General features: G+C 42.1%; 1 protein-coding gene across 6 annotated transcripts in view; it reads right to left on the bottom strand.

Annotated features, from left to right (window-relative positions):
• Positions 1-27,029, bottom strand: part of LOC130277244 (catalase-like) — a 53,857-nt gene that overhangs the window by 20,257 nt on the left and 6,571 nt on the right. For 4 of the 6 annotated variants that reach the window (XM_056527711.1, XM_056527713.1, XM_056527714.1 and 1 more), the window contains exons 2-9: positions 15,870-16,041; positions 14,277-14,387; positions 12,495-12,625; positions 11,347-11,451; positions 10,127-10,252; positions 9,739-9,930; positions 4,505-4,657; positions 1,616-1,757 (exon numbers count right to left, since the gene is read on the bottom strand). In XM_056527711.1, coding sequence (XP_056383686.1) covers positions 1,616-1,757; positions 4,505-4,657; positions 9,739-9,930; positions 10,127-10,252; positions 11,347-11,451; positions 12,495-12,625; positions 14,277-14,387; positions 15,870-16,041 — 1,132 coding nt within the window. The remainder of the gene's footprint in view (positions 1-1,615; positions 1,758-4,504; positions 4,658-9,738; positions 9,931-10,126; positions 10,253-11,346; positions 11,452-12,494; positions 12,626-14,276; positions 14,388-15,869; positions 16,042-27,029) is intronic. The other 2 variants (XM_056527712.1, XM_056527710.1) reach the window with 1 other exon arrangement.

Genomic DNA, 27,029 nt, shown 5'->3' with positions numbered 1-27,029 from the left:
GTGGTTCAAGAAGGTAGACATGTTGTTCAAGAATGTAGACAAGTGGTTCAAGAAGGTAGACATGTTGTTCAAGATGGTAGACATGTTGTTCAAGAAGGTAGACATGTGGTTCAAGAAGGTAGACATGTTGTTCAAGAAGGTAGACGTGGTTCAAGAAGGTAGACGTGGTTCAAGAAGGTAGACATGATGTTCAAGAAGGTAGACATGTGGTTCAAGAAGGTAGACATGTTGTTCAAGAAGGTAGACAAGTGGTTCAAGAAGGTAGACATGTTGTTCAAGAAGGTAGACATGTTGTTCAAGAAGGTAGACATGTTGTTCAAGAAGGTAGACATGTTGTTCAAGAAGGTAGACATGTGGTTCAAGAAGGTAGACATGTGGTTCAAGAAGGTAGACATGATGTTCAAGAAGGTAGACATGTGGTTCAAGAAGGTAGACATGTTGTTCAAGAAGGTAGACATGATGTTCAAGAAGGTAGACATGTGGTTCAAGAAGGTAGACATGTGGTTCAAGAAGGTAGACATGTTGTTCAAGAAGGTAGACAAGTGGTTCAAGAAGGTAGACATGTTGTTCAAGAAGGTAGACATGTTGTTCAAGAAGGTAGACAAGTGGTTCAAGAAGGTAGACATGTTGTTCAAGATGGTAGACATGTTGTTCAAGAAGGTAGACATGTGGTTCAAGAAGGTAGACATGTTGTTCAAGAAGGTAGACATGTGGTTCAAGAAGGTAGACATGTGGTTCAAGAAGGTAGACATGTGGTTCAAGAAGGTAGACATGTTGTTCAAGAAGGTAGACAAGTGGTTCAAGAAGGTAGACATGTTGTTCAAGAAGGTAGACATGTTGTTCAAGAAGGTAGACATGATGTTCAAGAAGGTAGACATGTTGTTCAAGAAGGTAGACATGTTGTTCAAGAAGGTAGACATGTGGTTCAAGAAGGTAGACATGTTGTTCAAGAAGGTAGACATGATGTTCAAGAAGGTAGACATGTGGTTCAAGAAGGTAGACATGTTGTTCAAGAAGGTAGACATGTGGTTCAAGAAGGTAGACAAGTGGTTCAAGAAGGTAGACAAGTGGTTCAAGAAGGTAGACATGTTGTTCAAGAAGGTAGACAAGTGGTTCATGGTCAGGATTAGTCACTGAGTAACATATATTAATTTTTTTTGTGGGATATGACAGGTATACTTCAAATCAGGTTTTTATGTTACCATATTTTTTAGGAAAATTTTTTTCTTAAATGTTTGTTTTTTTAAATAATTTTCCATTTTGCTATTTATATTTTACAATAATTCTGATATCTTGCAGTTTTCATTCTGGCCACTAGGCCTAAAACTAAGCTGAGACTTCCTGTTCTGTACAGATCATTTGCCTTTCATCTCAAGAACACAGTGAAAGGTGACCCCAGTAGAGAGATAACACTGGATCCACCACCATTCACAACAAAGATCAGCCTCCTCTTCCCTGTAAAACGATCTCTGAAAAGGTCACAGAGAATGCCCGGTAGTGTCTCCAATTCATGTAAAGAGAACGCTCCCATCTATTGTAGTCTATGGTCCATAGGTAAAGTAAAGTATATATTTATAGGACAATTTGCCAATTGCTATGCCAGCTGCACCCTTACTTGGAGTACTGAAGATGCACATAGGACCATCCTGCTGATAGTTGGAGACGGCGGCCATCTTCCGAGGGCAGTTCACCGGTAGGTGCAAATAATTTGTACCAAGACGATGCCTGTGGGTATCTGGGTAGGAGAAGAGACGTCCCTGTAGGATACAGATATAAAATATAGACATGGTTATACAACCAAATACAACAGGTCAGAAAAAAATTCAAGGTGATGGTGCCAATGGTTGGATGCCCACAGGAGCTGGATCCAGATAGAATGTGGCAATATTTTTTGAGATCCTGTCCCTGATATCCAGCCCCATTATTACCTGTCGTTCATGGAAAAATCTCAAATGGGGTCCTGCAATTAAAATTCCCCTATGTATCTCAGGATTCGGAATAATGTTGTCTAACATGTAATTTCACATTCTGACACTAGATGGCGATATAACACCATCTTTTACTACAAGTAGGATTAGTATTAGTAAATTAGTACAGTGGTCTACAAACTGCGGACCTCCAGCTGTTGCAAAACTACAATTTCCAGCATGCCCGGACAGCCATTGCCATTTTTGGCTATTTTTTCATATTTTTTTCAGCCATTTTTTTCCAGAGCAAATGCTTTTGTGAAATAGAAAAAAATCAGCCATTTTTGGGAAAATTGGCTGATTTTTAAATTGCAAAATAGCTTTTGCTTTTGGAAAAAATGGCTGATAAAAAAATATATATATTAAAAAAAAAATTATAAAAATAAAAAAGGGGAGCCAAAAATATGTGGGAAAAAGTTCCAAAAACTGTCGTGTTTTTGCGGTATTATATGGGGGCGAAAAAAAAGGGCCTTGTACATAATTTTACAGCTGTAAAAATTTTACTGAGTGGAAATAACTAGCGGTTTTTCCATTAGGCTCAATAAATAAAAAATGGCTATTCTTTGTTTATATTTTAGATTAAAAAAATCAGCCATTTTTGGGCCATTATACGGACCAAAAAAATACTATGTGTGAACATGGCCTCTTAGTAATAAGAAGACCCCCTAAACCTCAGGACAATGTTTAGTGTCTGTTACCATGTTTCTATTAAAGGGGTACTACGGTGGAAAACTTTTTTTTTTTTTTTTTTTTTTAAATCAATTGGTCCAGAAAGTTAAACAGACTTGTAATATACTTCTATTAAAAAAAATCTTTATCCTTCCAGTACTTATTAGCAGCTGTATGCTACAGAGGAAATTCTTTGCTTTTTGCGTATTACCTGTGTCTGAACACAACCATTGATGCACTGCGTTTATGCAACTGTCATATCTGAACACTGGAGGATACTGCGGAATTTTCATGCTGCCCGGCTACTCACCATTTTGATATAACAAGATCGATGCTAACTTTGACGGGATATCACAATCACACCCACTGCAGATCTCAGGTGCAGGAGGCTCTTGCCAGAGTCCTCCAAACAGTGAATACATATACATTTATACCTTGCAAGGAGTTGCTTCATTGCCATTAGAGATGAGCAAACTTACAGTAAATTCGATTCGTCACGAACTTCTCGGCTCGGCAGTTGATGACTTTCCTGCATAAATTAGTTCAGCCTTCAGGTGCTCCGATGGGCTGGAAAAGGTGGATACAGTCCTAGGAGACTCTTTCCTAGGAATGTATCCACCTTTTCCAGCCCACCGGAGCACCTGAAAGCTGAACTAATTTACGCAGGAAAAGTCTCGATTTCAAGGCAGTAGCTTTATGTTTTAATTCTGCCATTAGGGCCCAATGGCAGATAATATGTTATAAATCAGCGGTCTTCAAACTGTGGCCCTCCAGATGTTGCAAAACTACAACTCCCAACATTTTATTAAAAGTAATCATTTTTAGTATATTGTATTTTAATAAAATTCTACATCTTGTTCATACATACTCCCCTCAGTTACTTATTTCAATGTGTACCCTACGGGGGGTCTCCTGGTGGTGTGGTATAGAGATGAGGTAAATTCGATTCGTCACGAACTTCTCGCCTCGGCGGTTGATGACTTTTCCTGCGTGAATTAGTTCAGCTTTCCGGTGCTCCGGTGGGCTGGAAAAGTTGGATACATTCCTAGGAAAGAGTCTCCTAGGACTGTATCCACCTTTTCCAGCCCACCGGAGCTCCTGAAAGCTGAACTAATTTATGCAGGAAAAATCATCAACTGCCGAGCCGAGAAGTTCGTGACGAATCGAATTTACTGTAAATTCGCTCATCTCTAGTGTGGTAAATTATTTCTTTTAGATAATTTACAAATCTGTTTAACTTTCTGGAGCCAGTTAAAAAAAAAAAATATATATATATATATATATATATATATATATAAAAGTTTTTTCCTGGAATACCCCTTTAAATAAGGCAAACCTATATACATAATAGGGGCTTGCTGCAGGGGAGCCCTGGGGACATGCAGGGACTCTGCCTGACAGGACAGGAGGACACTACGGGGCCACATCATCCCGTACTGGGACATCACAGTTGGATATTGTACATACTGTTGTTTTTGATAATGTTTTTACAATGTATGCAGGAATGATAGTGTAGCATGTGGTATGATGTATAGAGTAGGGAATCTGTTCTGTATTTTGTGCTTCCATGCTATGAATGTATTATTTACCGTTTATGTGATTGAAAATTGATTGCTGATAAAGTTATTTTCAATAAAAAAAATGGTATGAACTAAGCCTGCACAGCGTCAAATGACATTGTTTGTGTCTTTGATGACTTATTGCTAATAAAGATATTTTTAATAAAAAAACAAATAGGAGCTACAAGTTACAGTTTTGATGTCCTTAGCGATAACCATCGAGCAATAACCTTCGCCATGAACCCAAAACATGTCTAAGTTTATCCCACATCACAATGTTATGGTACAACCCCACCGGCCCGGTCTTACCTGCAGCATTTTATCGGGGCTCGGCTCAATCCCAGGTGGCATGTTGCTGGGGTCGAAGGCAATCTGCTCCACTTCTGCAAAGTAATTCTCGGGGTTCCTGTTAAGCACCAGTTTACCCACAGGGATGAGGGGGTACTCGCTGTGAGGCCAGACCTGGGTAAAGCACAATATGGTAAATATGGTTCTAGACTTGGTATATGTTCTAGGCCTATTACATTTGTGGTGAGCCACGGGTGTGAGGTGAGGTGTATGGGGCAGATGTTTTATTAAAGGGGTATTCCAGGAAAAAACTTTTTTTTATATATCAACTGGCTCCAGAAAGTAAAAGAGATTTGTAAATTACTTCTATTAAAAAATCTTAATCCTTCCAGTACTTATGAGCTTCTGAAGTTAAGGTTGTTCTTTTCTGTCTGAGAGTTCTCTGATGACACCTATCTCGGGAAACGCCCAGTTTAGAAGCAAATCCCCATAGCAAACCTCTTCTAAACTGGGCGTTTCCCAAGACAGGTGTCATCAGAGAGGACTTAGACAGAAAAGAACAACCTTAACTTCAGAAGCTCATAAGTACTGGAAGGATTAAGATTTTTTTAATAGAAGTAATATACAAATCTGTTTAACTTTCTGGAGCCAGTTGATATATAAAAAAAAAAGTTTTTTCCTGGAATACCCCTTTAACCCCTAAATGTTCGTGATGCCAGGGCGTGGTTTTACCAAGAACCACCTGAACAGTAGAACCGCTAGTCCTAGTTAGGCAGGGAAAATAAGAGTTCAAGGCCAGGTTAGGGTTAACGGTAGCTTTACTGAGGTAGACAGATGGTAATAGTCTTTAGGCTGGGTTCACACTGCAGAATTTCTGGGCAGAATTTCTGCCGGAGATCGAGCCGGCGGCACTAGGACTGCGCAGACTACATTGCCGTCCCAGTAGATGGCAATGTATTTCTGAGCAGATCTCTCAAAAGATCCACCCATAAATGCATTGCCGTCTATGGGGGCAGCAATGTAGTCTGCTCGGTCCTAACGCCACCGGCTCGATCTCCGGCAGAAATTCTGCCCAGAAATTCTGCAGTGTGAACCCAGCCTTACAGCTAAGATAGGATCCCAGAGAGGTGACCAGTAACACAAGGGACCTCGCAGCTTGCTGGGACTTGCAGTGACTTTGACAGACTTTAGCACAGCCACGCTGACTATAATAGACTTGACTGAAGATAGTGACAGCAGACAGAGATGACTTGACTTACTGAGGCCTCCAGATGTGCTGGACACTGGCTCTAAGACGTCTGGACTGGACTTGACCTCAGGATCTAAGAAAGTGACTGTAGTACCTCCCCCTCTTATAAAGGGGGCGGAGCAAAGAGCCCATAGGCTAGCTGTGGGCCATCTGGTCACCTGGTGCTCTCTGGGTAACAAAAAATGTGACTAACATGTGACAACCATTATCACGTGACTAATAACCATGTGACCATATCAAAGGTCCTATACACATAATTTACAATTATACAGATTATAGGGGTACAATGCAGGTGAGCCCTGGGGACATGAAGGGACTCAACCTGACAGGACTGTGAGATGCATATCCTGTACTGGGACATCACACATGTGATCTGGATACCTGGTGCCCTGAGACGTGCACAGGTTGACTAGAAAGGGGGCTTGAGCCCCTGCCATTTTTGATGTTACTCCTAAAAGTGCCCTGGGCAGTCTGGCATTATTATGTGGACATTTATATAAATAATTATGGGAAGTGCCCTTTTTTCAGTTCAGCCCCTGCCCCCTAAAATGTCTGTGTAGGTCCCTGCTGGTGCTAGATACTCCCAGAGCTGTAGTTACCAATAGGAACCCCTGGGCCTGTGCCTAGGGCGGCAGTGTTGAGATAAAAAATGGTAAATACTTAGATGTAGCTGCTGCTGCCGCCATGTTGTGGCCTGGAAAAGTAAATTAATCCCCCCCCCCCCCTGGTTGAATGGTTGTGTGGTGAGCCACGCGGTGTGATGAGATGTATGGGGCAGATGTTGTAGCCCAGGGACAGATGGTATGAACTAAATGTTCGTGACGCTAGTACGTGGTTAACCACCCAAAGGTAGCTCCGCTATCCCAAGGTTAGGTAGGGTAATGGTCCAAGGCCAGGTTAGGGTTAACGGCAGTTTTACTGAGGTAGACAGATGGTAACAGTCTTTACAGCTAGGCCAGGATCCCAGAGAGGTGACCAGTAACACGGAGGGGGCCATGCAGCTGGCTGGGATTTGCAGTGTTTGGACAGACTTCAACTCAGCCACGCTGACTATAATTGACTTGACTGTAGGTAGTGACAGCAGACAGAGATGACTTGACTTACTGACTTGTGGCTGTAATTTAGGCTTGAGGCCTCCAGATGTGCTGGACACTGACCCTGAGACATCTGGTCTTTACTGTATCTCAGCAGGAGTCATAAGAGATAGATTGTAGTACCTACCTCTCTTATAAAGGGGGGCTGAGCCAGAAGCCCATAGGTCAAGCTACAGGTCACCTGGTTAGCTGGTGCTTCCCGGGTAACAAACATGTGACAACAACATCATGTGACTAACTCAAAGGTCCTTAAAGGTCCTTTCTACCTAATACACCTAATTTATAGATAACACAAAGGGGGAGACACTACAGGAGGGCCCCTAGGACACAAAAGGACTCAACCTGACAGGGCCTAAGTACTGTACGGGACTATATCCAGTACTGGGACATCACAGTTGAATCCATAGGGGGTTTGCTTTCTTTCTGGTTTATTGGGGGGGGGGGGGGTTCATTTATTAGGTCGTGGCTTTGGTTCCTCTTAGAGATGTGAATCTTACACAAGTTCCTAGGATGTAGCACAACAGGAATCTGGAGGATTATTCCAGATTAAGGTTTTATCTAAATCTTTTGGTTTGGATCAATAACATGAAGATCCCTGGCACCGAGAATTGGCAGCAGTAGATGACTAGAGGTTTCATAACCAGAAAAAAAACAAGCCCAAAAAGTTCATCTACGGCAGTGGTCTCCTAACTGTGGACCTCCAGATGTTGCAAAACTACAACGCCCAACATGCCCGGACAGCCGTTGGCTGTCCGGGCATGTTGGGCATTGTAGTTTTACAACATCTGAAGGTCTACAGCTTGAAGACCAGGGCCGGCTCTGCCTATAGGCAAAAAAGGCAGCCGCCTAGGGCGCCCTCATTTGGGGGGGGGGGGGGGGGGGGACCCAGAGGGGAAGAGGGTGTGCCATTGGTAGCAACTCCTTTGATCCATGGGCAAAAACTGAGCTGCTTCCTGAAGGTCACATGACTAACATGGAGTTTCCCTTTAAAACCTTGAACACTGTTATCAAGATCCGTATTCTTATTCTGTTCCCACAGTCTGAAGTAAATCATGGTGTAAAATGTCCCGTTTACACAGTACTTGGTATTAGGCATATAATGTATTATCTATGGCGCTTTAGATATCAGATATTACACAACTACGAATCCTTGCATGCCTTTGACTTGTAAGTGAAGATGCCAGTATATTGCTTACAAAAATTAAGATATATATAAATATATATATATATATATATATATATATATCAGTCATGGCTGTAAATGTTGGCACCCCTGAAATTTTTCTAGAAAATTAAGTATTTCTCACAGGAAAGGATTGCAGTAACACAGGTTTTGCTATACACATGTTTATTCCCTTTGTGTGTATTGGAACTAAACCAAAAAAAGAGAGGAAAAAAAGCTAATTGGACATAATGTCACCAAACTCCAAAAATGGGCTGGACAAAATTATTGGCACCTTTTCAAAATTGTGGATAAATAAGATTGTTTCAAGCATGTGATGCTCCTTTAAACTCACCTGGGGCAAGTAACAGGTGTGGGCAATATAAAAATCACACCTGAAAGCAGATAAAAAGGAGAGAAGTTCACTTAGCCTTTGCATTGTGTGTCTGTGTGTGCCACACTAAGCATGGACAACAGAAAGAGGAGAAGAGAACTGTCTGAGGACTTGAGAACCAAAATTGTGGAAAAATATCAACAATCTCAAGGTTACAAGTCCATCTCCAGAGATCTAGATTTGCCATTGTCCATTATCAAGAAGTTTACAACCCATGGCACTGTAGCCGATCTTCCTGGGCATGGACGGAAGAGAAAAATGATACATTTTTAGAAGCCATCCTCTCTTTAACTTCAGCTTTTTCACAGATGGCATCATGTTAGCATCCAAAATTTGCTGACATTTTATTGAATCCCTTTTTCCTTCTACTCGTGAGATGTTCCCTGTGCCACTGGCTACAATACAACTCCAAAGAATGATTGATCCACCCCCATGCTTAACAGTTGGACAGAGGTTCTTTTCATTAAATTCTGTTCCCCTTCTTCTCCAAACGTACCTTTGCTCATTCCGGCCAAATAGTTCCAAAATGCATCAGGTTTGTCTATATGTTAATTTTCAAAGTTCAAACGCTGATTTTTGTGGTGAGTAGGTAGAAGAGGTTTTCTTCTGATGACTCTTCCATGAAGACCATATTTGTACAAGTATCTCTTTATAGTGGAATAGTGTACCACAACTCCAGTGTCTGCCAGATCTTTCTGGACGGATTGTGCAGTGGGTTTTGAATTGTTTTTATCACAATCCTGTGAGCTGTTCTGTCTGATATTTTTCTTGGTCTTCCAGATCTTGCTTTAACTTCCACTGTTCCCGATGACTGCCATTTCTTAATTACATTCCGAACAGAGGATATTGACATCTGAAAACGTTTTGCTATCTTCTTATAGCCTTCTCCAGCTTTGTGAGCGTCAACTATTTTCAGTTTCAGATTTCTAGACAACTGCTTAGAAGAAGAACCCATGGTGCTGATTGTTGGGGCAAGGTCAGATGAGTCTGGGCATTTAAAACCTTTGAGCTTGACATCACCTGGTCTTCCCAGAGGAGGATTGAGAACAATCCATGACACTGGCAGGTCTCAGCTTTGCAAAGGGGGCAGTGCATGCTATAAATTCTGCAGGGTGCCCAAACTTTTGCAGACGCCATTTTTTTGTTTTCTGTTATTTTGAAAGTGTAAATGATGGAAATAAATTCTAACTTTTGTTGACATATTATAAGAATGTCTAATCTGTAATTTGATGCCTTTTGGAGATTTTTCCATCTTTCCTTGGTTTCTTTATGCACATTAATACACATTTTTACCTGGGGTGCCCAAACTTTTGATCCCCACTGTACACAGTGACCAGAAGAGCTGCCGTCACTTACCTTGGTGAGGTCAAATGGATTGAAGGAACATTCTTCGGCCTGCTGGAACGTCATGACCTGGATGTACATGGTCCATGATGGAAAGTCTTTCTTAGCAATGGCCTGGAATAGGTCTCGGATAGCATAATCGGGGTCTTGTACCACCAACCTGTCCGCTTCTTCTACCGATAGATTCTTGATGCCTTGATCAGTCTAGAGGAGATAAATAAATATATATTTTTTTTTTACTTTCCCTTGTTTGGAGCTAGAGAGATTTGGGCATGCTGGGATCCGTAGTTTTGCAACTTCTGGAAGTCCACAGTTCGGAGACCATTGGTCTTGGCTTTACTGTGCATCTTTTTTTTACTAATACAGAATAATTCTAAAGACTCTACTTCAGGATACTCACCTTATAATGGAATTTACAATACACGGCTTCGTTTTTGGCGTTCACCAGTTTGAAGGTGTGAGACCCGTACCCGTTCATAAACCTGAACCCATTAGGGATGCCGCGATCGCTGAACAGAAGTGTCACCTTGGGAATGAGAAAAAAAGAAAAGTTTTTGTCTATGGTATGAAAATATATCTTAACCCCAGGGGCATAACTATAGGGGGTGCAGAGGAAGCAGTCACACTTGGGCCCAAAACACTTTTACCTCATAAGAAGGCACCAGAATTATAAATGACACATGGTAGACACGGGGGCCCTGTTACAGATTTTGCATTGGGGCCAATAAGCTACAAGTTACGCCTCTGCTTAACTCCTTAAACACACAGTCCATTTTGGCCTTGAGCCCGCAGCCAATTTTAATTTTTGCGTTTTTGTTTTCTTTTCCTCCAAATATTTTTAAAGGGTACCTTTCATTAAAAAAAACTTTTGATATATTATAGATTAATGTATGCAGAATAACTTTTCAATAGCATGTTATTAAAAATGATGCTTCTTTCTATTTAATTTTCCGCTTTGAAAAATGACCACTAGGGGTCTCCCTACCAGTCCTGGCCGCAAGCCTTTTTTTATAGATTTAAGATACATGCCGGAGTCCCAAATCTCAGACTGCAGCTGGGACACAGACAAGCTCAGCACTGCTCCCTTGCATATATTAATCTATAATATATCAAAAGTTTTTTTTTTAAATGAAAGGTACCCTTTAAGAGATTTATCAAAACCTGTGCAGAGGAAAAGGTGCCCAATTGCCCATCAGATCTCTTCTTTCATTTTTAAAAGGGCCTGTACAAAATAAAAGAAGCGATCTGATTGATCGCTATGGGCAACTGGGCAACTTTTCTTCTCCACGTGTTTTGATAAATCTCCTTTATTTTTTATTTTTATTTATTTTTTGTCTTTTTTTTTTGCGCCACTATTATTACTTTATAATGACACTTTTCATTTTTGTGTGGCGAAACCAAACCAAAAAAAAAAAATATATATATATATATATATTTTTTTTAGAGGGGAAATGTTTGCAACTTTTATGGGGGGGGGGGTGTTATTTTTTCACAGTGCATGGTAAAACTAACATGTTCTCTTTATTTTGCGGGTCTATATTCTTGCAACAATAACCATGTTTGTATAGTTTTTGTATTATTGTACTACTTTAAAAAACTAAAAGAGTCACACACACTCACCTGATGCAGGGACTCTGGTCGCAGGCTCCAGAAGTCCCACACCATATCAGGGTCCTTCAGATGTGTCTGCGGGTTCCTTTTCTGACTGTGTATAAAGGACGGAAACTGCACAGAGAACATCGTAATTACCTATTTGTCCAGGATGGTGCAGATCGGAGGTCGCCAACCCAGTGCCCAAGGCCCACCAAGTGTTTTTTAAATACTTATGTCTGTCCCCACCCCTCAGGTCTTGGATATCACAAAGGAGGAGGTTTCCAAAGAAAAATGCGTTAACAGACAGGCACAGATGTGGTGACCCGGTACAGAACACACTACTCTGCCTGTCCTGTCAGATGGATGTTGCCTCAGGTGTCTTTTTTCAGCCCACAGGGAAATTCCAGGGTATTTGTCATTTTTGAATTTAAAATTCCATCTTTTATGTCAATGTTTGCTGTTTATCCTGTATTACTGTGCCTTTAAGGGAAAGGTTGCACAGCTGTCAGGTGATCACTGCGGCCCTAATTTCCATGGTCTGGGTAGACAGGGAGGAGTCGGTTAGTGTGAGATCAGTCAGAACAATATAAGCATCCCTGCAGCATACCTGCCCCATACCTCTAATGGAGACAGGTTCAATATCAAGTGTGTGGAGAGGAGTGCAAAGTCAGGTCCTGGGCAAGGAGGAGAGAGAAGAGTCAGTGAAAGTCATAGAAGTCAGTGGAGTCTGTGGAGATCACATGTGCTGAGTAACTACACTAACCCGCTAGCACCCCGCCATCCAGGTCAGGTCAAAGTCCAGTTGTGGGAGCTTGGCCCAGGAAGCTGCTTATCCTTGGGGTGTGGAGGTTAACACTACCCTGGTGTCACAAACTCAATTACAGTCACAACCCTCTGTCAGTACACTACACATGCCACCACACAGACACATTGCTACATCACCTGAATGGAGCAGAGCTGTAATACCATACAAAGACTATGGAAAAGAGTGGCACTGTGTCTGGGATAAAAGTGGTGCCTTCCTTCTATTCTGGTACAACCCTTTCCTATTGTTTTGTCACATTTAGCATCATTTCTATCGGACTCATAACTTGAGTGTGATGCTTGATGGTGCTGCCCTCTCTGGTCGGATGTCATGGCAAACAGTTCATTGCTTTATAGTCATGGGCATTTACCAGAATGGCGTCCCGAATGAAGAATATTGGGGTGTTGTTGCCGACAAGATCCCAAATTCCTTCTTCTGTGTAGAACTTGACTGCAAACCCTCGAGGGTCACGGACAGTATCAGCCGAACCTGCTTCTCCAGCTTGTGGGGGCACAGAGAACAAATCAATGAATTTATGAATAATAACTAAGAATATCATGTATCCGGACTCGTACAAGGTATATTTTATTAAGGAAGCATTCCAAGTTTAGGTTTTTTTTCTGTCTATATTATGTAAACTCAACCATCACTAGTCCCACTGTGTCATCTGTTTTATTCTAGAACAGCTGCACCTATTACTGTAACTGGGTCATGTGATGACCAGTCTGACCCACAGAAAATCAGTGTTTAATGTGTCAGTCCTCTGTCAGCTAAGTTCCTGTGAACTACAGGATGACCTAATCACCTATTAGATCACTCCTGCTAGTTCCCAGACATCTCCCATCACAGCTCTATGTATATACTGCTGCTGCTATCTCTATGGGGTCAGGATATATATATAGTAGTTATATACTTTCCCTCACATCTCTATCTCTATGGGGTCAGGATATATTGTAAATATATGCCTCCCCTCACAGCTCTATCTGTATGCTGCTGCTGCTATCTCTATGGGATCAGGATATAGTTATATGCCTTCCCTCACAGCTCTGTCTGTATACTGCTGCTGCTATCTCTATGGTGTCAGGATATATGGTAATTATATGCCTCCCTCTCACAGCTCTATCTGTATGCTGCTGCTGCTGCTGCTATCTCTATGGGATCAGGATATAGTTATATGCCTCCCCTCACAGCTCTGTCTGTATACTGCTGCTGCTATCTCCATGGTGTCAGGATATATGGTAATTATATGCCTCCCCTCACAGTTCTGTCTGTTTCCTGCGCTATCTCTATGGGATCAGGATACATAGTAGTTATATATCTCCCCTCCAGCTCTATCTGTATACTGCTGCCGTTGTCTCTATGGGATCAGGATATATATAGTAGTTATACACCTCTCCTCCACCTCTAACTGTATACTGCTGCTATCTTTATGGGATCAATATATATAGCAATTTTATACCTCCCATCCAGCTCTATCTGTATACTGCTGCTGCTATATCTATGTGATCAGGATATATAGTAGTTATACACTTCCCCTCCACCTCTATCTGTATACTGCTGCTGCTATCGCTACGTGATCAGGATATATAGTAGTCATACACCTCCCCTGTGGTTGTGGTCAAAAATTGCATTTTTGGCTGTATTATATGTTTTTTCCAAAATCTTGGCAAAAATTGGGCTATTTCCCCCCGGATGCATCTTTAAAAGGGGTTGTCCACCTTGTACAGTTGCCTTTTCTATTCGGAGGATTGAAAGCCCAAGGGATGAGCTACTATAGCTGTGAAAAGCAACTACGTCAATGTACACTTGATCTGCAGCAGAAAGAGCTTCTGCACCTTTTACATGGAAATACTAATTCAAACAATAGAAAACTACTTATCTCCCGACACCTCTATCCTATACACCCTCAAATAGAAGACCTGACAAAGCCACTTTGATACTGCACATAGAATATTTGTTCAGAGTGGACAACCCCTTTACGCTGCAGCAGGATTTCGGAGCGCCATTAGTGCCAATATTCTCTTTTGCCATCAATAATGGAAAACAGCAATGTAAGAAGACACAAAGTATGTAAAAACAAACAAAAAGAAAGCATGGGCTTGACCCCAAGGCACAGGGTATAATTTTGGGTAATAATCCCCTAAACTCTTACCTACAGTGGAAAACCTGACGCCGATTTCTGTTTTCTTCCCAATTCTGTCAAACACTTTGGCTTTCGTATATTGGGTGATGTCATGGGTGACTTCAAAATACCCAAATGCTCCTGCAGCAAAAAGACACAAAGCAGTGATGTTCAAAAAACTTCTACTATTAGGAGTCCAAATTTAAAGGGGTACTCCACTGCTCACCGTTTGGAACAAACTGTTCTGAACGCTGGAGCCAATGCCGGGAGCTCCTGACATCATAGCACCGCCCCCTCGTGATGTCACGCCCCACCCCCTCAATGCAAGTCTATGGGAGGGGGCGTGACGGCCGTCACGCCCCCTCCCATAGACTTGCATTGAGGGGGCAGGGCATGACATAATGAGGGGGCGCGGGTTATGACGTCACGAGCTCCCAACATTGGCTCCAGAAGCGGTGCTCCTAGCTAAGAGATTTCTTACCCCTTTTTTTGGTATATATATATATATATATATATATATATATATATATATATATATATATATATATATATATATATATATATATATATATATACACCAATGTATGTGTGTGTATACCAAATGGCTGGTGTTATTTGGATTAAACTTGTTACACATCTTAGGGATGTTCCAATACTGACAATCTCTGCAGCCTGAGAGTAAAACAGTGGAGCGGACGGTTAAATCATACTTTACCACAATGTTGGTCCGGCAGAAGGATGTTTAAAACTCCTGGGCAATCTCTGCAGCACATCCTGCCACTGGATCTATGTCAAGGTAAAGTATGATTTAACTGTGCAGGGGCAGGGAGAGGGGACAGAGAGGGCAGGGAAGAGAAAATGTATTGTGGGCTGAGTGAGGGAAAGAGAATGCAACAGTGCGAAGGCAGGGAGAGGGCATGATGGTACTGCTGCAGTAAGGCGTTCACTGAGGATGAGCAGCCTGGGGCTTCAGGAGACTGGGAAAGCTGGGTGGCATGCGTTATGCATGTCACTCAGCTTCCCCAGTCTCCTGAAGAGCTCCAATGCATCTTAGACATTATATGTAAATTTGCTTAAAAAGATTGCTAAATCCAGTAAAGCTGCTGAAAAGCAACATTTAAAGGGACAGTGGCCAAATATCCATTCATTTGACAGCCAATGAAATTTTAAAATTTCCGTTATGTTTTTTAAGGTTTTTTTTACAGAATCCTAGTGTCCAGAGGTCTTATTTGCACTACGGGAACAACTAGCTTGACAAAAGATAGTATTTGGGTCACCGGGAACACCGAGTGTTTCCCATCGCTACACTTACCCTGCTTCCCTCACAGCCCCTATTGCAGCTCCTTCTGGCTCCCCCCTGCTCGTCTCTTCTCCCTCCTTCCAAGACAAGATGTCTCAGCAGGATGACCCAGATGGAACACTGCTGTGCCCAGTGATTGGCTGGGAGGGAAGGTCCTGCTGAGACATCTTGTCTTAGAGGCAAGGAGGAGAGATGAGCAGCGGGGACCAGAAGGAGCTTTAACAGGAGCTGCGGGGACTGCGGTAGGTGAGTATAATTTTTTTTTACATTTTTACAATATATACCAGAATACCCCTGGCTCCATGGACGTATTTATTACTCACCTGCTCCTTTAGCATGCACTACTCTTTCAGGGATCCTTTCCCGGTCAAAATGAGCCATCTCATCGATAAATACATTGTCCTGGACCAGCAGTGGCCCCCGACCACCCACGGTTAAGGTATTCAGCTTGTCCCCTGTTGGATGGCCTGCCCCAGTGGTGAGGACAGGAGCCTTCTGGGGGGAAAGTACATGAAACAAAAAAGTTCAATGACAGGACAATAAGTTAAAGGAGTACTCCGGAGGGGGGGGGGGAATCAACAGGGGCCAGAAAGTTATACAGATTTGTAAATTACTGTTATATTAAACTCTTAATCCTTCCAGTACTTATCAGCTGCTGTACATTGCTCTCTGCTGCCACCTCTGTCCGTGTGTCAGGATAGGTTTTCTATGGGGATTTGCTCCTGCTCTGGACAGTTCCTGACATGGACAGAGGTGTCCGCAGAGAGCACTGTGGTCAGACTGAAAAGAAATTAAAAAAGAAAAGAACTTTCTCTGTAGTATTCAGCAGCTGATAAGTACTGGAAGGATTAAGATTTTTAAATAGAAGTAATTTACAAATCTGTTTAACTTTCTGGAGCCAGTTGATTTGAAAATAACGTGGTTTTCTCCAGAGTACCCCTTTTAATGAACATCTGGAAACGATAAGATTCACTGGCCCTACCCAGTTCTATGAATTTTTGAGAAGGTTTTAACAAACAGAGATCCTAAAAATAGTGATGAAACTAAATACAAAGTATGTGAGAAACCCGCAGAACTTTATTTACATACAATATAAAATCCATCCATTCACCATGTAACCAGTAATTCCACATAGGAAACAACTGTCAGACGCCAGTAATTCTCTCCTTGGCGATAGTGTCAGTGTCATGCGCTGAACGCTTCCGCAGACGCCGGGCGGGAAGCGTCCCTATAACTGCAACAACGATGCTGGACGCTTCACGGCAGCCCCCAAAGCAGCGATGTGAGCCGACAGCTCCCAGGTAATGGGGGAGTTAGGGAGCGGGGAGTGTGAAACTAGGGCACTGGACACAATATGGAATAAAGAGGAGTTGTGGGGGTGAATGGAAGCAAGAGGGGGGGGGGGAGCAATAGCAAGGGGGTGAATGGAAGCAATAGCAATGGGTGGGGAGGAGAATGGAGGCAAGGGGTGGGGGAGGTGAATGGAGGATGGAGGCAAGGGGTGGAGGGGGGTGAATGGAGGCAAGGGGTGGGGGGGTGAATGGAGGCAATAGCGAGGGGTGGGGTGGTGAATAGAGGCAATAGCAAGGGGTGGGGGATGAATGGAGGCAATAGCAAGGGGTGGGGGGATGAATGGAGGCAAGGGGTGGGGGAGGTGAATGGAGGATGGAGGCAAGGGGTGGAGGGGGTGAATGGAGGCAAGGAGTGTGGGGGGGGTGAATGGAGGCAATAGTGAGGGGTGGGAGGTGAATGGAGGCAATAGTGAGGGGTGGGGTGGTGAATGGAGGCAATAGTGAGGGGTGGGAGGTGAATGGAGGCAATAGTGAGGGGTGGGAGGTGAATGGAGGCAATAGTGAGGGGTGGGGTGGTGAATGGAGGCAATAGCCAGGGGTGGGTGGGGGGGGGGGGTAAATGGAGGCAATAGCGAGGGGTGAACAGAGGCAATAGCAAGGGGTGGGGGGTGAATGGAGGCAATAGCAAGGGGTGGGGGGGTGAATGGAGGCAAGGGGTGGGGGTGGTGAATGGAAGCAATAGCACTGGGAGGCAGGAGGCAATGTGGGTAGATAGTTGTGAGGCAATGTGGGTAGGTGACTGGAAGCAACGTAGGAGGCAATGTGGGTGGCTGGAGGCAATGTGGGTGGCTGGAGGCAATGTGGGTGGCTGGGAGGCAATGTGGGTGGCTGGGAGGCAATGTGGGTGGCTGGGAGGCAATGTGGGTTGGCTGGGAGGCAATGTGGGTTGGCTGGGAGGCAATGTGGGTTGGCTGGGAGGCAATGTGGGTGGCTGGGAGGCAATGTGGGTGGCTGGGAGGCAATGTGGGTGGCTGGGAGGCAATGTGGGTGGCTGGGAGGCAATGTGGAGGGCTGGGAGGCAATGTGGAGGGCTGGGAGGCAATGTGGGTGGCTGGAGGCAATGTGGGTGGCTGGGAGGCAATGTGGATGGCTGGGAGGCAATGTGGGGGGCTGGGAGGCAATGTGGGTGGCTGGGAAGCAATGTGGGTGGCTGGGAGGCAATGTGGGTGGCTGGGAGGCAATGTGGGTGGCTGGAGGCAATGTGGGTGGCTGGAGGCAATGTGGGTGGCTGGAGGCAATGTGGGTGGCTGGGAGGCAATGTGGGTGGCTGGGAGGCAATGTGGGTGGCTGGGAGGCAATGTGGGTGGCTGGGAGGCAATGTGGAGGGCTGGGAGGCAATGTGGGTGGCTGGAGGCAATGTGGGTGGCTGGGAGGCAATGTGGATGGCTGGGAGGCAATGTGGGGGGCTGGGAGGCAATGTGGGTGGCTGGGAAGCAATGTGGGTGGCTGGGAGGCAATGTGGGTGGCTGGGAGGCAATGTGGGTGGCTGGAGGCAATGTGGGTGGCTGGAGGCAATGTGGGTGGCTGGAGGCAATGTGGGTGGCTGGAAGCAAAGTTTCCACTTGGTTTTTCGTCCTGCGTTTTTTTTTGTGTGTGAAAGGAAGAAATGAACATGACCGACCAGACCAGATGGAGAAGAAAAAGGAAGGAGAACAACTCCGATCAGAGAAGACAGATAGCAGCGCGGTAATCTACATAGATAACAGATCTATACGTATTGTGGGTTGGTTCTTTTTAGCCCTTTTCTGTCGCACAATGAAAATGATGAATGTAGTTATAGATATTGTATGTACCATATACTTTGTTAGCACACTTTATATTTACTATTAGAGACTATTTTAGTGTTGTGGTCCTGGTGATGGCGCTTCTTATCTTCGTGATGTGACTCTTCTAACTCATTACATGAGTAATATATCTGTTTACATTACATGAGTAATATATCTGTTTACATTACATGAGTAATATATCTGTTTACATTACATGAGTAATATATCTGTTTACATTACATGAGTAATATATCTGTTTACATTACATGAGTAATATATCTGTTTACATTACATGAGTAATATATCTGTTTACATTACATGAGTAATATGTCTGTTTACATTACATGAGTAATATATCTGTTTACATTACATGAGTAATATATCTGTTTACATTACATGAGTAATATATCTGTTTACATTACATGAGTAATATTTCTGTTTACATTACATGAGTAATATTTCTGTTTACATTACATGAGTAATATATCTGTTTACATTACATGAGTAATATATCTGTTTACATTACATGAGTAATATTTCTGTTTACATTACATGAGTAATATTTCTGTTTACATTACATGAGTAATATATCTGTTTACATTACATGAGTAATATATCTGTTTACATTACATGAGTAATATATCTGTTTACATTACATGAGTAATATATCTGTTTACATTACATGAGTAATATATCTGTTTACATTACATGAGTAATATATCTGTTTACATTACATGAGTAATATATCTGTTTACATTACATCTATTATTTTATACACGTGACTTTCTTTATTGGATACTAGCAGACGACCCACTGCTGCCGGATGTTCCTGCCTAAACCTTGTAGAAGAGAAGCAACAATGATGCTCTTACCTCTTATCCTGACCTCATACCCCGTCCTCATACCCCGTCCTCATATACCGACCTCATATCCCGTCCTCATATCCCGTCCTCATATACCGACCTCATATCCCGACCTTGTATCCTGTTATCATATCCCGACCTCATATCCCGTCCTTATATCCTGTCCTCATACCCCGTCCTCATACCCCGTCCTCATACCCCGACCTCATACCCCGACCTCATATACCGACCTCATATCCCGTCCTCATATCCCGTCCTCATATCCCGTCCTCATATCCCGACCTCATATACCGACCTCATATCCCGTCCTTATATCCTGTCCTCATATCTCGACCTCATATCCCGTCCTTATATCCTGTCCTCATATCTCGACCTCATATCCTGTCCTTATATCCCAACCTCGTATCCTGTCCTCATATCCCGTCCTCATATTCTGACCTAATATCTGATCCTCATATCCCGTCTTCATATCCCGAACTCATATGTCATCCTTATCCCCACCTCATATACTGTCCTCATATCCCGTCCGGCCGGACAGCTGTCAGGATGTTTAAAAGTCCCGGACAATCTCTGCAGCCCAAGAATAACAGATCAGGAGATGTACCGGAAATCCTATAGACTTGCATTGGACTTCAGACAAAAACTCTGACCCACTCATAAGGCGGTGGGTTAAGGTTAATTTAACTCCACTGTATTTTTAGTTGACATATAAGTAACATGTGACCAATTTTCAACAAAATATTTCCAGCCATTTGGAAGTGATGCTTGTACATACATATATACACATATATACACACATATACACATATACACATACAAATATACATACACACACATATATACATACGTACATACATATACATACACGCATATACACACATACACACTTATACACATTATATATATATATATACATACACACATATACACATAAATTTATACATACACACATATACACATACACACATACATATATACATACACACATACATATATACATACATATATACATACACACATACATATATACATACATTTATACATACACACATACATTTATACATACATACATATACATTTATACACATACAAATATACATACATATACACACACATATACACATACATATATACACACATATACACATACATATATACACATACACATAAACACACACCTTAATACATATATGTACACGCATATACACATACATACACATACATACATATATACATACACATACATACATATATACATACATTTATACATACACACATACATTTATACATACATACATATACATTTATACACATACAAATATACATACATATACACACACATATACACATACATATATACACACATATACACATACATATATACACATACACATAAACACACACCTTAATACATATATGTACACGCATATACACATACATACACATACATACATATATACATACACATACATACATATATACATACGTACACACATACATATATACATACACATACATACACACATACATATATACATACACATACATACATATATACATACACACATACACACATACATATATACATACATACACACATACATATATACATACATACACACATACATATATACATACACATACATATATACATACACATACATATATACATACACATACATATATACATACACATACATATATACATACACATACATACATACATATATACACACATATACACATACATATATACACATACACATAAACACACACATCTATACATATATGTACACGCATATACACATACACACATACATACATATATACATACACACATACATACACACATATATACATACATACACATACATACATATATACATACACACATATATACAAACACATACATACATATATACATACACACATACATATCTACATACACATACATACATACACATACATACATACATACATACACATACATACATACACACATATACACATACATATATACATACACACATACACATACATACATATATACATACACATACATACATATATACATACATACACATACATACATATATACATACACATACATATATACATACACATACACATACATACATACATACACATACATACACATACATACATACACACATACACACATACATATATACACATATACATAAACACACATCTATACATATATGTACACACATATACACATACACACATACATACATACATATATACATACACACATACATACATATATACATACACACACACATCTACACATACACACATACATACATACACATACATACACATACATATATACATACACATACATATATACATACACACATACATATATACATACACACATACATACACATACATATATACATACACATACATATATACATACACATACATATATACATACACATACATATATACATACACACATACATATATACACACACACATACATATATACACACATATATACATACACACATACATATATACATACACACATACATATATACACACACACATACATATATACACACACATACATATATACACACACACATACATATATACATACACACACACATCTACACATATATACATACACACATACACATACACACATACACATATACATACACACATATACACATACATATATACATGCACACATATACACATACATATATACATGCACACACACATATACATACATATATACTTACACACATGTATAAACATACATACCTGCATACATTCACGTACACACAGGCTGAGTTATATACATATATATATTATATCCATATTTGCACCCAGACTAGATAGTGTTTTCTTTATAAACCGTTATACTTTTATCTTGCAGCTTCTGCCATCTGCCTTATTAGATAAATAACCTATAGTGACTCTGCAGAAATGGACTGAAAGAGGTTAGAAAAAAAAGAGATGATTTCTAAACAAAAACAGCGCCACCCCTGTCCTCAGGTTCTGTGTGGTATTACAACTCGACTCTATTTACTTGAATGGAACTGGGATGAAATATCACATATAACCTTAGAACAGGGGTGTTTTTTTTTTTTTTTTTTTTTTTTTACAAAATCCTCTCTGTTTTTTCTAATCCTGGATAACGTAAACGTACATATAAGATTGGAAAAAATGGCTGCTCCACTTCTGTCCACAGGCTGTATGTGGTATTGCAGCTTAGTCGTAATCACTCCTGTGAGGCTGACTTGCAGTGCCAGAGACAACTCATGGTCAGGTGTGATGGTGTTTTTGGAAGAAGGCCTTATGGTACGTTTACATGGGGGGATTACCTGGAGAATTTACGCAGCGTATTTTGCTACGATTGACTTCAATGGGTCAGAAGAAAATTGTCAATAGAGGCAGATTTGCTGATTTTTCTTCAGACCTATTGAAGTCAATGGTTGTAAAATCTGCTACAGATTTTCTGCAGAAAATACGCTGTGGAAGTTCCGCAGGTAATCCGCCTGTGTGAACGGACCCCATGGCTGGGTCCACATTGCATTTTTGTTTGTTTCCATTTAACTTATATGTTTTATATACTTGAAAAAGGAAAATATTGGTATGTTAGAAAGATGCTGCCGCGTTCCCTGCATCAACATCCGTTTCCCATTGACTTTAATTATAATAAAATAGATTGTAACATACACTTTTTTTGGGCGTACACAATAGTGTAGCTGGACATGTGGTTTTGCATACAGTAAAATTCAACATGTTTTAATGGAAACAGTGAAACGGAGACAAAAACGCAGTGTAAACCTAGCGCATTGTTTTTGGCTGCTTAGTAGGTAAATATATATATATATATTGTAAGGATTCCTCCTTGGGGATTAGCTCGGGGATCGTCCTGGACCACGCCACAGGATGCGTTTCTTCTCAATAAACCAGCAAGCAAACGGTTCTAATGCAAATCTGGCACCTTGCCAGTTTTATTACACAGGTTGCAGGGAAAGAAATAAACAAAAAGCAGGAACAAACAAAATCCTAGACCGTCTGGTCACTGACTACACAGATCAGCTTGTCCTGACTAACAACCGCTGAGCTACCCTCAGCCGGTTAAACATATGTCTCCTGCAACCTTTTACTCACAATTCATGTCACTCTCTTTGAGCCACTCAGCTCGGGCTGTGTACTCCTCAGCAGCCTCTGTCTCTTCCCTACAGCCCGCATGCTGTCTCCTAGGAAGAGCCCCAACTATTCTGTTCCTTTTCCTTTTAAACACACACTTTCCCTTCCTGATACCTCATTAATCAGGCCACAGGTGGAGCATTCTGCAGAGATAGCAAGGGAAATACACCCTTTCCTTGCCACACTGCCACATATCCCCCCCCTCTGCTCAGACCACCGGGAAGGAGCACTTGTATTCAAAAGGCAGAGTCCAACTGCCTTTCCTTTTCCTTGAACAACTACGTCCAACAGATTTTGAGGCACTTGGCTTCCTTCATCAGTAGATTTTATCTGCACCACTTCAATGGTGCACCCTTCTTTCATTCGGACTTTCATCAGCCATCGAGCACAAGACTTTTGGTCACCTTTGACAAATTCCTTGTAAAAAGCTCCATTCATGTCACACCTTTCCAACACCAGGTTCTTCATCTTGGTCTGTGCAGTGCTCTGGACTCTAGGTGCGGACAAGGCAGATGCTCTAGGCCATTGTCTTCTTCTGTCACTGGTATGACCATTGCACGAACTTTGCTGGTGGCCAACCGAGCCTGTATCACCCATTTGCAGGTCTTCTAAGTCATCCTCCACAATTTCAGGAGGCTTCCCTTTAATGCACCTGTCCCTCTTCTCCTTGAGACGGACTCTTCTCCAAATTCTACTTCTGCGGACTTTCTTCCAGTGTTTTCTAATCCAGTGCCTCTCAGGGTTTCCACCACGACCCAGTCTTCTATCACAGTGACCTCTTTTTAAGGACTCTGCTTTCTTATTAGCCCTTTCTTTAGGGACACCGACTTTCACAGGCTCATTTTTAGGCTGAGAACTCTTGGCTCCTTTAGCCAGTTTTTCACCTGCACCTTCAGATGTGTCACTAACTTTACTTGCAGCTTCTGCAGTTATCTCTGGTTTAACTTCTACCTCAGAGAACTTCTCTGCCTCAGAATTTTCACCATGCAATGTTAATATCTCTGCAGCTTCAGAGGACTTCCCATATGGTTTCACCTCAGTCTCAGCTTCAGAGGACTTCCCATATGGTTTCACCTCAGTATCAGCTTCAGAGGACCTTTCATATGGCTTCTTCTCATGGTCTTCAGACTCTACTGTTTCTTGCGTCCATTGTTCAGACTCCGCCTTTTTTAGAGAAAGCATCCCTGTCTCCAGTAGCTTTTGCCTCACAAGCATTTTTTCTTCTTTTACACGGACGGCTGTGGCTTTGGCCTCAATTTCCATCTGAGACACTTTTAACCTCTCGTTAGCCAGTTCTGCTATAACTTGGTCACGGCTTTCTTTTAGGACCTTCATGTCCCCTTCCAGCTTTAAACATTTCTGCTGCTCACTCTTGAGCTTAGAAGAGTTCTTCTTCTCACTTTCCAGCAATTCTGTCAAGTTTTTGACAGTATCCTCCAGGGACAGCAGTTGTTCTCTCATCTGCTCATTGTCTTTATTCAGTTGCGCCATCTTGGACACTTTCTGCTCATAGACTTTTAGCTGAGCCTCTTGTTCAGAGAGCTGAGTACCCAGTGCATCCAAGGCAGCTGCGCGAGACTTAATATGCATTTCGTTCTGCGCCTCCAGGCTCTGCACCTTATGAGCCATTACCACTTTCTCCTTCTCCAGCTCTTCCATGGCTACCAACCTAGCCTTGTGATCACTTTGTAGAGCCAGATATGCCCCACACAGGACATTCACTTCTTCATCCTTGAATGAGATCTGCTTGGCCAGAATCTCCAATTCTCTCTCCTTGCTGGTCATAAGACCCTGGGAGCGGGACAGTTCATCCTGCAGAGCCGCAAACTCACTTTTGTGGCGCTCCATATCTTTCTGCAGCTGAAGCTTTGCTTCCTGCTCTTTATTAAAGTCTGCAAGCGTTTTTTCTTTCTCCTCTGTCAGGTGATGAACTACTTCTTCCTTTTGAGACAATTTAGCAGAAACCATCTGTAAGGTTTCTTCAAGGTTCTGGATCTGCTCCCTTTTTTTACCAAGACCAGCGCGTTTTTTCCGAGATCTCTTACTTACAGCGGTCTCCTTACTCTCGCCGCTGGACCTTGTGACATTCTCTTGTCCTCTGACAGTCACCTGTGCTTGGCCTGTCTCTTCCTTCAAGCAAACTCGTTCAGACTCTTTTCCACCTTTAGGAGTAGTCTCCCCCTTTTCAAGGGTCTTGGCCACTTGGGCTTCAGGGTAGTTCCTGGACAGTCTCTCTGGACTCTCTCTCTGCTCACTGGCAGACTTCTCTTTCACTTCAACACTGTCTCTCTGCTGCCCAGCAGAAAGGTCTAGGGCTCCTGGGTCTGCAACAACATCTGGTCCAGTGGTTCGACCTTCCTGGTCACGATCCATCTCTGGTCCAGACATCACATCGCCTTCACTCAGGACTCTGTTTGTGACAGTAAGCGCTGCACCCAGCTCCACATGTACTCTCTTCAGTACTTCTGCATTATCCACAGACATCTCTGTAGCTTCTTTTCCAGTCACCTCTTCCAGATGACCGCGCAACTCTAGCCCCACCTTGGGCTCATCTTCAGCTGGCGAATGGAACCCATGTTCCTGTACCTGATCCGTTTCTGGTTTCACTGAAGATTCTGTTTCAGTCAGAGGCACACTTGTCACTTGAGTCACTGGATCCTCTTGGACTTGACTCACAGTCTGGTCTTCAGCTCCCCCAGCAGTCTGGCAGACCCCTATCTGACCTACATCTAGTAACTGCTGACACTCCCCGTCCTCAGCCTCTGCTGAGTAACTCTCCTCTAGTGTGTAATGCAAGTCAAGTGTTGTGGGCCTATCAGGTGTTCCTGCTCTAGTCACCTGACAGTCTTCCCATAATTGCTGAAAAAATTGAAAATCCGTCCCCAGTACTACATCATACTCCAAGGAGGGCTCTATTGCAACCTTATGACCTATAGTACCATAGGGAGTAGAAATACAGACATTAACCGTTTTATAACCCCAAATACCAGCCTGCATAGACACTATAGAGGGGTCTGGCTTTCTCCTGCTGGACTTTACCAGACTTATTACACATCTAGGGTCTAACAAAACTGTCATCTTTTTACCGTCTATTTCCAGCTCACACAGGTTTTCTTTTGTCCTGTCAGAGGTGGCAGCAGTTCTCTTTACATCTGAACACAACATAAGTTTTTCAACAAAAACATTATCAGATTGCACATGTTCAAAATTTACAGGACAGTTCATAGCACTAGGACCTAACTCAGGCAAAGTGTGTTTTAATACATTTTCTCCCAGTCCTGCATTTAACATTTTCTGTTCAC

The sequence above is a fragment of the Hyla sarda genome, chromosome 6 (genome assembly GCF_029499605.1).
Source record: "Hyla sarda isolate aHylSar1 chromosome 6, aHylSar1.hap1, whole genome shotgun sequence".
NCBI lineage: Eukaryota > Metazoa > Chordata > Amphibia > Anura > Hylidae > Hyla > Hyla sarda.
Note: the sequence above shows the minus strand (reverse complement) of the source record. Positions and strands in the feature narration are given on the sequence as shown.